General features: G+C 24.5%; 1 protein-coding gene across 1 annotated transcript in view; it reads left to right on the top strand.

The window, feature by feature from the left end:
• The window catches only part of LOC112600954, an 87,606-nt gene extending 69,066 nt beyond the window's left edge, over positions 1 to 18,540 (top strand). Inside the window, exon 5 of the mRNA XM_025348313.1 lies at positions 18,295 to 18,540. Within this exon, the coding sequence (XP_025204098.1) occupies positions 18,295 to 18,526 (232 nt within the window). The 3' untranslated portion in view covers positions 18,527 to 18,540. The remainder of the gene's footprint in view (positions 1 to 18,294) is intronic.
• Positions 18,541 to 19,044: the final 504 nt, after the last annotated feature.

Below are 19,044 nucleotides of genomic sequence, written 5' to 3' on the forward strand. Positions count from 1 at the left end.
ATAATATATTTATATATATATTTATGACATACGTGACATATTATGGATGCATGAATGTGTTTGGCGTATTTGTACCGGGACGGAACAAGATTGATCATCTGGATTACCCATCTATGATAATACGCACTCATAATATTACTGGACATTTATTTTAACGTCAATCGTCAATCGATATCTCTGAGCGTGTTTGAATGATTTACATGTATTGCATAGATATCATTTATCCACATCCACAGTAATGATATCCTTATACATAATTGTAGTGAGCAAACTTAAATATCATCTTTAACATAACTAAACCTCACATGTGCTAAAACCAAATATTTTAAGACACATGAAAAACAAAATTTGTAATGATCAAAAAAAAACATTTTTTTTAAATCTTAAAGCTATATTTAATCTTATTCTGAAAAAAAATTTGAGTGAAAATTCAGTATTTGAGAAAATATTGTTTAAATTGTCAAAGTTTTTCCACGATGGAAGTTTTATGTATTTATATTATATGTTCGGTAAAGTGATAACAGTATTCAAGCACTCGAGTGTCAGTGTTTCACCACTCACCGTGGATTTTTTTTTTTAATATTTCATAATACTAAATCTGTTATGCCAAACACGCATGTTATTGTACGCTTTGAATACGTACAGGTATATCGCATAAATCATTCTTTCGCAAAATAATTTATACTTAATGATGACAATATAATGCATTTATATTTATATTTAAAACACTATATATTATTACATAATATTGGCTCCCATTTATATGAATTCTATATTTTATGTTGTAAAAATGACAAACACTTTATTAATATAATACTATTAATACTTGGCCAAGCTTATAATATAATAATAGCAGTAAAATAATCGATTTAAATATTATTTAAAAACTCGATAATATTTTAATAATACTAATCTGTTTTACCTTCTCACACCGTCTTTTACTCTTTCATAATAATATTTATATGAATGCATATTATACGCCATCAGTTACATTGATTAATGATTTCCTAATGGTACACAACATAGTGTTTTATTTTAATGAATTAACATTTATACGTATTGAATAAATAACATTAATTTTAGTATGTACATTTTTAGAACGATATATTAAACCAACTCGGTTAAAAAATATAATTTTTAATAGTAAAGACACTAGTGGACACTACCCAGAACGTCTCTGGTAAATATCATATAGAACCAAGCTTTGGCGTCTGGTACAATCATTACATTTTAAGGCCAAACAGGCGATGCATTATTATTTATTATCAACAAATCGCTGAAAGAAAATGAACGAATATTATTTCTATTTTTTTTTTTTTTTTGTAAATACGTCTCGGGACCAGAATATTATTACGTTATTGCATGACGTTTCTTAAATCTAAGTCTTTTGTTTACAGATGAGATAAAAATATATTATAAATACATTATTGAACTTAGCTACGCGCAGATTTACAATGTAAAATAGCAAAATAGCATAGTTTAGATCGTTCAATTAGTATTAATTTTGGCATATGTTCTTAATCCTTATTTTTGTGTACAGAAATTCAGTAATATAACCGATAGTATCAATAGATAGAAGATAGAATAATTAGAATAGTATTCAGTGATGGTTTTTTTCTCATTTAAGAAGAAAGAACTAAGTACAGATCATAAATATAAATATATAATCGAAGAATAGTCAATTGCCATGAGTAATTAAAAAATATTTATTTAAATTATTTATTTTTAAAAACATGTAAAATAAAATAAGTTTTCAAAATTATAAAAATGATGCTTATTATTTAAAAAAATACTTATATCATTTTGTAGATAATTTCAAATATTTATTGAAAATGGTTATCACTCAATAAAATTGGAACCACTTTAAATAATAATAATAATTATTATTATTATTATTTATTGACATGTGATCATTCTCGTATAATGTTTCAAAACGTATTCAAGAATAGCCTGTTATTTGTCAAATTCAGCAGTTAATCAGGTCAATCGATTCTATCGTATATCCCGATATAGCTGTATTCACTGTGTGTATAAAATAATAACTTCACACGCATTATGTAAGTATTTTGATGATAAAATCACAATTTATCCGTATATAAAATTCTGTGTGAAACGTTATGCCAACTAAATCATTACCGCGCCGCAAAAGGGTATTTATATAATGTGCGCGTATTATATTATCATATCATACTCTGACCATTTTATTTTACGATTTATTTTTGTACCCTCACACCACCGATGGCTACTGTCTGGAATAAAACGTCGTGTGATTGTTGTCGCTTTCTCTCTTACGTATTTTCAACGTCTATCAATAAACTGATATATTTTTAATGTAGATACCCTCACTCGTTCATCGCAATATTTATGCACAGGTTTATATTATATTATTATAATTCTAGTTTTCCTCATCATACGATTACGTATAGGTAATCATATTAGAAATCAACTATCATGTGTCTAGCCTTATTGAAGATTTTTAAAACTACACCAATCAGCTGTAATATACTATATTATTATAAAATCTATTAAAACTTTATTCATTATCCACCATTTATAAAAAATAATTAAAAATATAAAATATGTTTAGATACAGCAGTTCTTATTATATAAGTTTATATTAGTATAATTTTAAAGTTTGATTAAGTTATAATACGTATATTATAAGTACCATAAAATTATATTATGGCATAGACAATTAGTGATATGCATATTATGATAACGTACCATAAGACATATATTTATAATATATACATTAATTAAATACATTTTATTACTGTATGTTAAAATAATAAATGCTATTAAATTGTTAATATTAATCTTAAATTATCGTACACATAAATATTTTAATAAATTGCTGCAAAAAATAAAATAAGAGAAATTTAATTTTTTTTAATTGTATAAATTATATAAATGGTATTTTTTATGGGATAATGGTCATGGAAAAAAAATTGAATCTTATTTTAAACAGAAAACAACAATCGCAATCAAACTAATTGTTTAACAGACATTTAAATAGACTTTTGAATTTGTACGTCATAAATTTCACGTGTTCACAGAAATTCACTAATTTATAATAGTGTTACTTTAATAGCACAAAAGTTATATACACATTCGAAAATTTAAAAGTATAAATAATTTTTTGTTTTGATAGTCCATCAATTATTAAGTAGGTTTATTTTCATATCAAAATTGTTAGTTGTATCATTTAAATTTATTAATAATTTATCAAGCAAATATATTTTATTATTATATACGCACAAATATATTTTAGGATAAAAACTAATCATACTTAAGGTAACTATTTTACTTTTTATGTAGTTCTGATAATTTTCTTGTACCGCATAATTCTTAAAAATATCAAAAACTATTTTATTTTTTTTGAAATGAAAAAAAAATTGTTCCTTTATTTTTACAATAGGTAGTTAAACAGTCGATTTCAAAAATGCAATTGACATTTGTCATAAAAAAAATAATATTTTAAAAACTTGAACATACTTACCTTTTATTTACATAGTTATCAAATCATCTATATTTTTTGAAGTCCAACAAACAGATAATCAAAAACTAAGATCAGCACGATTTTAAAGTCAAATCTAACATTATTGCTTTTCAAAAGAAATTTAGATTAAAAAATACGAGTATATTAAGATTTTATCTGTGCTATAGCTCCAATAAAAACCCAATGCAGATTGTAAAGAGTTTCATTAAAAAAGTTTTAGACTTTTAAATTTTAAGCTAAATGATCATTTCACTATAGAAGAATATTTTATCCATTTTAAGGAATAAATTAATTTGAACACGCGTATATTATAATATTAAATATATACATATTAGTTTTTACAAAACTGTATAATAATACCTATAAGTTTACAAAATAAAATATTCAACAAAATAAAAACTTTAAGACTACCAGAGGGTATAATGTTAATTTCTAAGCATGTAATGCCACTGAAAGTTCAATAGTTCTAATAAAATAGTATCTAATTATAGTAAATATGTAAATTCAAATACAAATGACCCGTGTGTTTAATTAAAATATAATTATTTCTACTCAATCATACCTTTTGCAACGTTTATTGTGATGGTTATTATTGTTTAAATTTCGAAAGCATAGAACAGTTGATCTTTATCAAAGACTACCCGCTAAGTACGCTTCTCCGTGTCGTCATGATATCAAATCTATTATTATAGTTCATTAATTGTACAATTTGAAAGCTAGTATTTGGTTGACTAATCAATAATCTAATTATACTTTGAGTCTATAAAACTTCCATAATATGAATAAATAAATAATTACTATAAACGGAAGTATGTATTTTTTACATAATATCCCTTGTAGAAAAATAGTATCAATCATGTCACATTTCACATTATTATGATTTAATTTTTTGATTAATTAATATGACATATTTATCACAACTCAATCAAGTTTAAAAACCATTTGACATGACCTAGTGCAATTGTTAACCAAAATTCTACGATCTTACCCGTATCTATATTGTTCGGGACAAGAGTATATTTCGATTAAGTATAGTTAGGTATCTATTTCTACAGGAATATTTATTACTCAATGCCACCATTTAGCTTCTCAACAAATCAAATATATTTATCTGATTTTCCATGAAATTCTAAGTGCTGGAGAGGTAAGATAGAGGTAGATACAAGGATAACAAAAATGCATTTCATGTAAGTAAGTGTTTGGAATGGTTGACACTCGTTCCGCTCTTCCATTCCTTCGTAAATCTAAAATATCCTCTGATCTACCTACTTTGGAACGAATCACGTTCACGAAATACAACATCAATATAAAAATACTTTATACTCGACCGAAACTTACTACAGTTATCGCGATTTACCCCTCTACCCCTATCACGATAGCTTTATTGAGTGTATTTGAATATCATATAATATATTATAGTTATCAATCAGATGAATTCCGTAAATACTCAAATACGTTAGCGTCATCATAAATTTTAAATTTTACTTCTCATTATGAAAAATCGTTGATCTAATGTTATTTGGACGAAAAATCCAATTTCATTAGACATTTCCAATACATTTTGTAACAAGGAAACTAATTTTAAAGTAGCTTATTCAACAAGGCGTTTTAAGATTTATCTAAGGCCATTATGTTCATGGTTATTAGAGCGAAAATAAGAACTTAAAATTAAGCTTTGTATATCAAAAAATTCTTTTCTTTTTCATATTTATTTCTATTTTTTTCTTAAATATTTTATTTAAATGAAAAATAAAGTAACTTATAATAAATGTATAAATAGTAGGTAAATACTCTATTATCTCTATTAGAATAAAATATTTTTTGGTTAAATTAAATGGCGTTATAACAGGATACATTATTAAAGTTGCTATAAGAATGAAAAAATTAACAGTGAAATTTCAATATTTTCGTGAAGAAAAATCAAATTTAATTAAGTCATATTATAAATTACCTCTTTTGTAAATTTCAATAATATTTAGTAATCATTTTTACACACTATAATTACAAACTTTAACGACCTTACCTTATACTATATATTAAATAAAAACCAACTATTTAAAACTTAAAAATTTACACAAAGCTGTACGACATATTACTTTCCACTTTGATTTTATAAATTACTTTCTTTCTTTTTAAGCTTATTTATCTTTAAATATTTATTTTTTTAATTTGTTCATTATATCCAATACGATTAAGATGATGCCTTGTTAAAATGAGAATTTGTAAATAATTTAGTTTATTGAGTGTGAAAGTTTGTCTAAATATTAGTACTTACGAATTTTACTTATTACTTATATGTACATATTAAAAAATTTTTTTATTGAGGTTTGAAAACAATTATAACGTGCAATTTTTCTTAAAATATTTTCCTTTAAATAAATAACCTTGCAGTCTTTTTGGAAGCTAATAATATGTAATGTTCTGAGATAATGAAAACAATGATAAATCATGAATATATTACATCGATTTAACGAATTTAATTTTAGTTAATTTGTTTATAACTAAACACAGTCATAACTTAAGACAATTTAAATTCTCAATTAAAGAGGCGAATATTTGTTAAATTAATTTTAAAATGTTTTGTTGAAATGAGAAATTTAATTATTTTTATGTTTTTTCTAATTAATTAATTGAAATAATTTGTAATTTTTACTTCTACGGTCTAAAATTGTAATAATAAACATGCTTAGGTACATTATTCCGAATAGTCTCTATAACTTAAAGTAATATCCAAAATTTTTTGATATTCATTTTTTTTTTTTTTTATATAATATTTATTAACAATCACGTGGTAATTGAAAATTGAAATATTATGTTCATAAACAATTAAAATGATTTTATTAGACAAGACTTTTATATTTTCGATTTTTCTTTTGTATAGTAACATATTTTTCACAATTTTTTTTCAAAAACTACTGCAACATTTCAAAAATGACCAATCTAATGGGCCATTTTTGACCAATTTCTAATCAATTCACATCATGAGAGTCAATTGAACCATCCAATTTGTCCTTTGATGTGATTACAGCAAATAATTAATAAATAAATAAAAACTCACATTATTTTCAGTCCGATAGATTTTTATTATTGTCAACTGAATTAACTGAATAGAAAATATGAAGAATATTAGAAAAAGTCAATAAACAAAAATACACTTTCACTCCACATAATTTCTTTGACAATCTTTTCTTCAATTTCATACTATGTTATAACCATATTTATAATATGATCTACTATATTATATAATAAAAAGGTCATCTGTAATTGAAATCTCATAAAATAACAATAACTTTTTACAATAATATATACTTTTTTTTTATTTATACATCATATATATATTTTCAACCAATACAAATATTTTATTTGTTTTGTGTTTTAAATGTTTGAATCAATATAATAAATTTTCTACTGTGGTTTCAAAAATAAAAAAATACATCCAAGAAGTTCACTTATGTTTAAAAGATATTTATAATATATTTTCTAATTCAGCTATACTAACAAATAAAATAGAGTTTTTCGTCAAAATAGATAAGTTTTTACTTATTAGTAAATTTATATATATATATATATATATATATAATTCACATTTTACATAGTATAATACCAATGTAATATTAATCTATATTATATTTATATAAAATGAATATTATTTATTTTTTTTTTTTTTTTTGTTCTTTAGAGACTCAAAAACTACTAGACTGTTTTAAATAAAAGTTATATCAATAGATTTTTTAAAGCTCTAAGGGTGTACATAGCTTATTTTTTCAATTTCAATCGGATTCTATAGAATGGCTCACACATGAATTTAGATTTGGACCATGAAAATTGAATATTTGTTTGTTTATTAAATGGATACCATTGGTTACGGATTACATTACTATTAAAATTAATAAAAATAATACATTTTCACAGATTTATTAAAAAAAAAAACAATCTTAAAATTAAATAATTATGTACACAATTATAATAATTGCTTTTGTAATTAACTTTCTGAATTCTAGACTTATTTTTATGATGCAAAGATGAAAAAAGAGATAGATTAATTTTAAATCGAAAATACGAGTAATATAGCTAGAAAATTTTATATTACTAATAAACTCAGTACTCGCGTTAAATTTAAATAATAATTTTGATAAAATTTATAAATATTTACTTAGGTGCCCTAATCAGAATATCTACTTAAGTTTTACAAAATACATTCAGGTCATAAATGGTTACAAATATATAGTTAAAAATTTTAAAAGAATTTTTTACACCAAAATTTACATTATTCGAATTAACGATCAACTGAATTTACTATAGTATTACTGGGCATTGTAAAGAAGAAGACGAATTAAGCGTATATTTTATCAATTTAAAACATAAATTATATAACTCAAAATATCAGATGATAATTCAAACCATATTTTTTTAATAAATTATGTTTTTAAATAAAATTAATACATTACTGCAATATTATCATTATAGTACATTTGCCTTTTCGTATAGAATGCAGATGAGCTGAGGCCTACCCTTCCTACAGCATCTGTTTGCACCATCTATCTAATTTAAATATATTTTCAATAATTTTGATAAGTATATTTACTTTTTAGAATGCAAAACATAATATTATTAATATAATTTTCCAAAAGTGCTACCCAATAATTTAACAATAAATAAACAATACTTCAGACCTCAATTTTTAATACGTACATCAATTCGACGAATTTAATAATCCTTGGAATATTTGTGCTCGACAAACATCATTCTTTTTTTGTATAGTTACATTTTTCAACAAATATGAAATTTGGATAGAAAAAATGCTTTTTTTCATTTTAACCTAATAAACTACCAAGCTGATAATCCAAAATGGCGGGGCATATTAAAAAAATATATTTATTTTTTATCTAATAAAGATAAAAAAAATCTGATCATGTTATAAGTATTTACAACTATAGAACTATTTTAATTTTCAATTTCAATTTCGACAATTTTATCAATACAAAATATTAATAGTTTGTAATTTTGATTATAAAGTGACCATTTTGAGAAAATAAAAATAAAAAACAGGACAGTTGTTACTGACCCTCTAAAAAAAAAAATCCTACCACCAGGAATCGCACCATATACATTTACATTTACATTTACATTTACACATACAACTGTAGAGTGTAAAAGTTCAAATCTATATCATATCACAAACAATTGTTTTCTTAATACTTTACTTTTTTTGAGTTAACTAACTTAACCTAAATAATAAAATTATTCAAATGCTTAGTAATATATTTATTTTTCTTTATTACCATTAAACAACACAATGTTACATTTAAAAACCAATACACTTTTATTTTAACAAGAAATAGAAAAAACTACATTATCAGCTATCTTCATAGTTCATGAATTTGATAATCCTACTTCCACACTTTCTACACTTTTTCATACTTTTCTAAAGAACTTATTGAATTTAATTATTTTGTGTATTTCAAAAGAAGTTCATGAAATTGTGAAGTTAAATTTTTAAATTGCTATTTCGTTATAATTATCAATTTAATGATATTGACATTAAAACAGTTTTTATCATCTGTTAAAAATACATTTATGATTGACAATATTTTTTCTACAGATGAATTTGTTCCAGGAATAGCCAATAATTCAATAATTGTTGAGAAGCTGTTGTTGGAAATGCCATTTTTTATTTCTAACATTTTAAATACATCACGACATTATTAATTTGTCTTATGTTTATCGCCAATTTACGTAATTGTTCATCGACACCAACTCTCTATTTTTATTTCACGAAAACTCTTATATATTATTTATAACTTTGGTTATAAAACTGTTTTAGATTTTTTTCATATATTGATTTCTTTTTAAGATATAATGTAATAAAAATCGGGATAAAAATTCTCCTTCAAAGTTTGCCGAGACAACGGGACATGGTTTTTTTTAAACGGGACAATTCCGTTTTAAACAGAACGTCTAATAACCCTTAATTATAAGTAATAATATTCCTACACTACTTATACCCATATAAATAAAACAAAATAAATAAATTATGCTCAATTTACAATTATTTATTACATGCATGAAGTAAAAATATGTATTTTTATTTAAGCTCATACATAATAATACCTATTAAGACAAAAAAATGTCTAATTTATTTAAAGTAAATAAATTATATTATTGAATAGCATGTAATAAATTCTTAAACAAATGCAAACTAAACTAACGGAAAATTGATAAACGCGTGATAAATTCAATTTCATTTTTCAGACTTTAAAAATCGAAACATTTACATACATTATTTTGAATCCGTTTAACTGATGGAAAATTGAAAATTCCATAGATCAATGACTTTCTTATACATTTCCTCTTATACCCCATAAAGCCTTCGAAAAACAAGCGCATTATTAAGCTAAAAAGACGTGACAAGAGATTTATGTGCTATTTAATCAGTTTCACGGGACACAGCTCATCAATTGAAAACTTTTGTATTGTTTTATTTATTAATTTAAAAATATATCGAAAATCGTGAGTAGGTGGTAAGTACCTACGCATTTATATCAATCACAAAAAACCGATTAATTAATATTCACATGGAATTTTAATCACTATATTACACCACCCTATACGATGATAATGATGTTTTTTCATATAAATGCTTCCATAATTGTACTGAAGTCCGTAACGACTGTGTGTATAATCTACAAGCGTACAAAATTCATGGCTTACTAATTCGTCTTATTCGTAATTTTTACATGGTTATTATTATTACTATGCCATGTAGCACAATAATATGTAGTATACTTACCTACCTCTCAAACCGTGTAACTTATATACCTACTCAACCTAAATTATTTATTAATTTATTAATTAAGTTAACGGCCTGAAGCCCTTTGATTATATGATTTATTTAACATTTACAGTAATTAAAAAAACAGACAAATCATGACGTAACAATATTCACCTTCCAAATTTTCCAAATTGTTTTTAATTTAAGTTCAAAGTTTTTACTTTAAAAAATCAATATATAATACATATTATATTAAAAATCAAATTATGAATATAGATTTTAATTGAAAAAAGTATAAGAATCAATTCATGTTATACTTTAAATTTCACAAAATTTTATTTTGACCACCGATAGACTTGTTTGCGATAAAATGGCGACTTCAATAAAAATAATTTTTGAAGCACTTGAAGATTAATCTAAACATAGGTGTAACTATTTTAGAGGAATATTTTATAAAAAATACACATATTGTACAAAACTGTTGTATTATTCATAACAGAGTATCTGTTGTATAGGTACCTAGCTAAGATAGACTTTACTAGATATTAAATATATATCTACTAAACTTAAATATAGAATATTTTAAAAATACGAATAATTATTACATGAAATATAAATACATTTTTATAAGTATATTATTATTTCTTAGTAACAATTATATAACATTAAACTTAAATTTTCACGTTTAATAAAAAAAGTCCATTAAGGTGGATATTTATTATTTTATTGTCTAAGAGTAATACGTTAGAAAAAAGAGCAATAACTCTACATTGGATAGTGGACAATAACATCGAATCTAGAAAAACATAAACTAGGAAACTCTGAATTTTATTGAAGCCAGTAAATCTGGACACGCAACATGATCATTTAATAAAATATCCCACTTTAATAATTTATTTTTATTAAATGTATTCGTTATACTTATTCATCAGGATTCGCAATGTTACTTGCAAAGAGTAACAAAGAGTTTCACTACTGCAGAAAATACACTTTTGATATCCAACATTAGATATTATGATGTTAGTATGCGTAGAATAACCCTCCGGTATTATCATGCAAATATTACAGTCGTTGATCGATCAATAAACGATAACGGAAAAGTATGTATTATTACAATTCATACAAAAATTCACATCTCCTCAAAAACTTGTTTCCATCCAAAACTCATAAATTATAATATGTATTATAATTCAATGTATATTCAAAATCCCAGATTTCCGTGGGATGCGATGAACAAATACAAACGTATATACAATAAACTGCACATACACATTGGGATAAAATTTCGGTAATATTGAATTGAGTCCATCTTATTATCTTAATATCTTTGAATTAAGTCCGTATAGATAAAATGTCATAACTACCTATATAGCCAGTAATACACAAATACACAATTAGTTAAAACTTACTTAATTACCAAATATTTTCGAGTGAAAAATAAAGTGTATGTTTAAATATTCACCCATAAAATAATTATTACTCCTTAAACAATTTTTAATATGTTGTTATATTTCCAAAAATAACAAGATAAGTATGTAATTGAAACTTTCAAATTATTATTTTTAACACCTATATTATAATAAAATTTTCAACAAATTTCAACTCTTTTTAAAATATTTATAGGTATGACAAATTTTCAATTTTTTTTAATATTTTTCTAAAACTGTTGATAAAAAATTATTCTCTAGGTAAAAAGTACCTTTATTTATTATTATTTTTAATATTTTTTAATTAATTGATTCTTTATACTTATTATTACAATTAAAGAAAGGGACTCAATTCGAATAACCTAACAATATTGGTCAGACTCAACTCTGATAACCCGAAAGTATTTACGGGACTCAATTTAACATTGTACTAAAATTTTATAGTTATAAGTATGGTGTATGCGGGGTGATCTATCTGACATAAGATACTAATATTATTTCAAAAAACACTAATGTTTGAAAATATTTCTTTTTGATAATTTTAAATCGTTACAAAACAATATTTTTAGGAAAAATTATATTTTCACTATCTTTTATCGTTATTTTAAATGCCTTACTACTTTTTAATGATAACGTACATTATTAATTTAATATTCCCGAGCAAAATATTATTTAGAGTATTTATATTTATAAAAATAAAAAATTACTGATAAGAAGTTTATTAGTTATGGGAACTTAAAATTTAGACGAATGAAGTTTCAAATCAATATTTTATGGGGTACCCCCATACTTTTTCACTCCACGCATCTAAACTTAAAATACCTACATGTAAATTATAAAGTACTCATCAAAAATTCGATTTTAATACTTACATCAAAGTACTTCAAAAAAATATTCTGTTTTAAAAAAAAGAATTTAAAATGCACGTTCTCACTTTTCATTAACAATAAGGTAAATTATTTTTAAAAAAAGATAACGATAAAATGTATTATTTAAAAACGTTATTAGTTTTTTTTAAATAATGAGTTTGTTACGTTAAATGGATTACCCCGTATCTAATCTTACCTCAAACCAAACATACATTAACCCACTAAGTCCGTCTTCTCTGCGTGTAGACCGTTATTGTATATATTATGCGCACGCTGTGTCTCCTTTGTGTCCTGTCATTGTTCTCTCTCTCTCTCTCACTCTAGGGAGATAAATAGTAAAATACGAGTATAGTGAGCAAAAGATGGTATATAAGAGTGGTATGATATGTGCAGGTATATTTGACCGTTCAATAGTAATACTAAATTGTCTTCACTAAAAATCTCAAGAGAAAAAACCCGCGTAATACGTACCTTCAAATAAGAAATATAATATATTATATAAATAAGATAAAAAAAATCTGAATAAAAGAAATTCGTTCGGTCAGAAAAAGTTGACCGCAGGATCAACCTCTTATTTAAGAATATATTATTTTTTAAGAACGCGTAGTATGTAAATAAAAAGCGAAATCGATCAATAAAATATATTATATAATACCTATACTATACATACATACACTTATATGAAACATTTCTATTTAATTTATGAACTTAATTCAACATATACTATCGAACTTCGAGACGATTTCGTATTAGAAAGTAAATGTATTGGTTTCATGATGATATTTTTTCTCTAACTTCTCTCTAAAACTATTGGATAGCAGAAATACACTAAAACTTTCACCCATAGAACGCACATTAGGATCGCAAATAAAATAAAGATAAAATAAAGCTTAGGAGAGATCATGTTTCAATGTCTTCAACAGTCTCAAAGTATAAAAAAACTTACATCGACAACTGTTGAAATAATTAAAAAAAATGTCAGCAAACGCGACTTTAATTTATCTCCGCTAAAAACCGTTATTTTCAAGAGAATTGGTTTAGATTTTTATATCACAAAATTCAACTAAAAAGTATCGAGATATTTGTAGACCATCCTAAAACTAAACTCTTCAAAATTTTGATCAGTTTCTTCGATGTTGTTTAACTATTTTTGTTATAAATTATAATGAAATATTTTACTAAAGAAATAAATGTTTCTGTATAAGTCCGAATAATGTAATATTATAAAAGTATTAATAACTACGTATAGTTAACTATTGTAGTATTGTTCCTAGGTAAAATGTTGTTTATTTATCGCATTAAATATGGTCTTATATATTTAAAAGTAAAACTGGAAGTCTTACTCAATTATTTTTTAATTAAACTAAATCTCTTTACATTACTAATTCTGAAAAAGTTTTTTCTTTTGAAAAACAAAAAAAAGTGTTTCCGGCTTTACTTTTTATTTTGAATAAAAATTAATTTAACTTTTAAAACTAACTCTTTTCTTGGTTAAATAATGTACAAATTTTTGTCTTTTAAAAATCTATTTTATTTCATTAAAATATGTATAAAAACTCGTGAAATTTACTCAACCCTGAAATGTTTGACAAATTAATTTCGTAGAGTTATGCGGATAATGTAAATACCTAATGCAATACATAATAAATAAATCATTAAAGCAAAAAATGTCACTTAAATCTTAATGTACATTAAACTGGACGAGTTCCATTTAGTCAACCGGTATAATTTGTAGACGTAGTATAATATCGACAAGTGAGAATTTATACGAAAGGTATATTCTCAATCCAATATTTTTGTGGGTTCTGGCTACCAAATAGCAAGTAGCATATAAATCAAGTTCTATGTACCTACCTATATAAAAATACAATTATAATTATTGTAGTTCGAAATGACTATTAAAAGTATACTTCTAACTTCGATTAGAATAAAAAACTTAGAGGTAAACGACATACATTAGAAATGACTTTATTACTTATTTGTTTCTAAAAAACAAACACATACACAATATATATTACCTATCTTGTAATGTATATTATATAATATTGTACTATAAGAAAAAAACAGACATCAAAATTTCACAGTATCTACGCTCACAGGCGCATTTTTATTAGAAAAAAAAAACATATACTTCACATGCATTTTAATATTTCAAAAGTATTATTTTTTATATTTTACTTTATGAATGTGAATAAAAATGTATAAATAATATGTACTCTCCATCATATTATGCCCACATTTATATTATATGTGACGGTTTGCCCATATAATTGCACTTTACATTTTGGAAGTAGATAATTCTATACCTACATAATATTGTTACAAAATAAAATATATAATTTTATGGTAACTAAAAAGGTTCCTTTTTATCTTCAGCCATTTATTAAAACTCTTGAACCGTTTAGTACTTATCAAATGTTTACACAATTATTGTATACACGTCATAATATTATTACATCAACGAAAATAAGTAAAATAAACATAAAATTATGTGGAAATATGAAAATACCAAATAGTGCAATAAACGCCATAGACACATTATAATTTGTGTTAATTTTAACGCTGTACTAAATTTAGTTTTTAAAGAAAAAAATGTATTGCTTTCGATTTAAAATTTTTATAAATATTTTATTTTTTATACATATTTTAAAGTTCTAAGGATTAATACTTGTGTAGAATTAATCAAATTAAAAATAAATTACAGGATAGATACAATGTAAAAAGTATAAGAACATTAAAGATAACCTTTTCTTGACAATCATAATAATGTATAAACTATAAATAAAGAAAAATCAAGAAACAAGTTATAAAAACCATTTTATGGAGCAACAAACTAATAATAAAAAAATAAAAAAAAAAAAAACTGAAAAATATTAGTTCTAAAAATTTTATTTTGATATAATTAAAATAAAATAAATATTGCATATCTTTTTATGAACAAATTAAAATTATAAATACGACCTTTAAGACTATAAAATTTTTATACTACGGTTAGGTACGACCGGGTAAGAACTACGCTATTCATCGCACTTCATGAGATTCAGCATTAATTTTAAATGTGTTATAAAAAATACTCCACTAACCTGATTAAAAAAGTACGAATCAAATTTTAGTTTCTGAATAAACGGTACACCTGCAATATCGCGTCTATTATATCGGGATTATTTTCAAACTATAATTACGTTAAAATCGTTAAATACACAGCGTAAAGGCGATAAAGGTATTTAAATGTGTGGGAATCCGTTTTAGGAGTATATTCAATATTGACACGTTAAATTACTAATATTACTATACATAGCACACTTCGTATAATATTATATAATTATTTTTTTTATGTCATAGCCGTCAATTTTAAACAAGCTTGGCAATTAAACTAGAATTATTCTATTTAATAGGGTCATCCCGCACTTTTTTAGAAATCAAGGTTCTAGAACCAGAGTATTCACGGTATGTGATCAACCTGTATATAATGTATTATACAAAAGTTATTTTTTAGCAATAACGTATAGATAAACGGCCTACGCTTTTTTTCTAACAATAGAAAAGCGCTAATGGCCCATAAAAAAAGTAGTTTTATAACAATAGGGATGCACAAACGTCGGTCCTTTAGAACATAACCGTTTTGGCTATTCAAACTAATAGCTATGCTGAAATAGTGGAATACTGTATTTTGCTATCATTTTGTCTAAGATAAGTTCTGAATAGTATTTCAGACCATCAAAATATATACATTTTAGAGATCATATTGACTACAAAAATCATTGGCCGGATTGAGTGTTAAGTTTTATCTGATATGTCACTTAATGTACGAAACAACATTTTTATTTTTGAGGTCATCTTTCTCCTGATTTTATACGTTACAAAAAAATAAAAACGGTGTTTTTAAACTACGAGATATATTATATTATGTCTATTAATTTTTAAGTTCTCAACAAAAATAGATCTTGTATTGATCAAAGTAATATTTTTTCATATTTTATTCTTTAACATAATAGGTAGGTCAAAAAAAAAAGCATCAAGTTCAATTTAATCATACTTTTTAGCTTCGATGTTTTTGTTTCAGTTTTTTTTTTTTCAAATCCTATTATACTATAAAATAATACTTTGAAAATCTAAAGACTTGGTTAGTAGGTAACAATAATTTTTGTAAGTATGATTAATTTGAATAACTACTTGCATAATTTAGGTAGGTACCAGGTACCTACTTAAAATGGGAATCTTGAAAAAATTTTTAAAAACAATTTTCAATACAATATATATTTTTGATCTTATATTCTTATTTAAGTAGGTACCTACGAATTATTACCTATCGTAGACATCTCATAAGTTATGTTTATAATAAACTGAGTAATCCAATATTAAGTTTTTATTACCACACATTATTTTCTTAAGAAATATACAAATATAACTTTACATATAAACACAACAAATAAGAGTGATAATAGTGGTAATTAAAAAGAAGATAACTGCAATAGTGTGAAAAACATGATGTATAGGGGAGCATCCAGTGGAGCTATCTTTTTTGATTAACAGCAAAAAGAATGGGAAAGTTTGAGAAAATTAGAGGTCTCTACGCCATTTTCTTTTTAACCTTCTTGGTGGGTTGTTAGAAATGTGATTTTGAAGAACCTTTCTTTTATTATTGGGGTTGGTGTGAAACTAAATTTACTATGAAGCTTTTGGCAAGCAATTTTGATAAGCTAGTCAATAAAATTAATTTTAAAGTCAGTGTAGAGAGTTTCGTTAGTAATGTACCAAGGAGAATTTATAAGAGTGCGTAGGCAGAATGCTTGGATTTTTCAAACGCTGCTAAGAGCAGCACAACCCCATATTTGAATGCCGTAATATCATAGTGGGTTGAGAAAAACTTTGTACATGAGGATTTTGATATTTAGTTAGGAGCATATTAAAATGGGACGGAAACACAAAATAGATGTTGCCTGGAGTTAAATTGTTTACATTTTTCGGAAATATGGTCTTTCCAAGTCAATTGTTACCAAAAATGATACCTCAGTATTTTACTTGATCTGTTTAAGGTAGTGGAGTGTTATAAAGTTTGACTGCAAAACAATTATTTGAATAGAGAGTAAATGTGAGGTGGCTTGATTTGTCTAAGTCTAATTATTTGTCTTATTTTATAGTTTAGAACTGGTAATTGTGAGATTTGATTCTGATGTAAAGATACTTGGTCGTCGGCAAAAGTATTTAGTATAGTGAGAGAAAATTTAGGTATAACGGAAGTATAGATTAGGTAGTATAGAAGAGGTCACTACCTCGGGGAACTCCAACACGTATCATAAATTTGTTAGAGAATGATTTGTTTACATTCACTTGGAAAAAACGTTGATCAAGTAACTTCAGAAATAAATATGTAGTAAGGTGTTAGAAAGTTAATTTTAGCTTTTGGAATAATCCATCGTGCTAAATCTTATCAAACGCTTGAGCGACATCAAGGAAAATGCCTAGTATACTAGTATACTTATCTATAAGTTATAACCATTTATTTTTTAGAATATACTAAAATCGATCCTATAACATATAATTGTGAAAAATGTCATTAAATTATTTTGTAAGCAAACCCAGTTTATAATATGTATAATTAATAATATGATCATGATTCACAATGTTATTATTATTTTTTTAATTTTAACTTCTGTTGTTTTATCATTTATTTTATTAATAAATAATACATTTTTGATAGTACAAATTTTTTTTATCTTGTTACAGCGCAAAACATGGTTTTCTAAATTGTGTATATACTACAAGTAAAATGAAGTGTGGGATGGAAGAAGCTAATTTTTTAAGAAAAATCGCCGATACATTATCTGAAAACAAATTTGTGTCATCAGCGTGTCAACATATTAAATTGGGACACTGCAACACAGCTCAACAAACAGCGTACAGTGTATTCACAATAATATTTCATATATTTATAGTTATATGGCATAATAAAATATAATGCAAAAATATCTTGTGACAAAAATTATTTTACATTTATATTGTAAAAAACAAAATAAAACATATTTTATGTTAATAAAATTAACTACTAAAATATACAGGATTCACAAGAAATGTAAATTATTTTTAATTCTCTAAGAATTGTCCTTTCAGAAGATTTGATGGGCGGTGGTCGTTTGGGCGAAGGTAATAATTTTTACCAAAAAAATAATAGTCCGTTTGGGCGAGTGAAATTATTTTTACCTGCGTGCAAAGTAAAAACCGGGTGACAGATAGGTACTGATGATATTATTGCAATATTGCTAATCGTTATTAATCACTATTATCGAAAATAAGATTAGGATTCAGACACGCTGTCCAAGTTGTACATACGAGTAATAACACTGTAGTGTGCTATGTGTAGTGTCTTGAATAATACTTTCATGTACAAATATTTAAAAATTAATTTTAACAATAATAGTCAGTTGTAAGTTTTTTTATTTTTTTACATTTATCTAAAATGGACTTAAAAATCGAACA

The sequence above is a fragment of the Melanaphis sacchari genome, unplaced genomic scaffold, assembly GCF_002803265.2.
Source record: "Melanaphis sacchari strain LSU unplaced genomic scaffold, SCAv2.0 Contig73_pilon_pilon, whole genome shotgun sequence".
In the NCBI taxonomy this organism is placed as follows: Eukaryota; Metazoa; Arthropoda; class Insecta; order Hemiptera; family Aphididae; genus Melanaphis; species Melanaphis sacchari.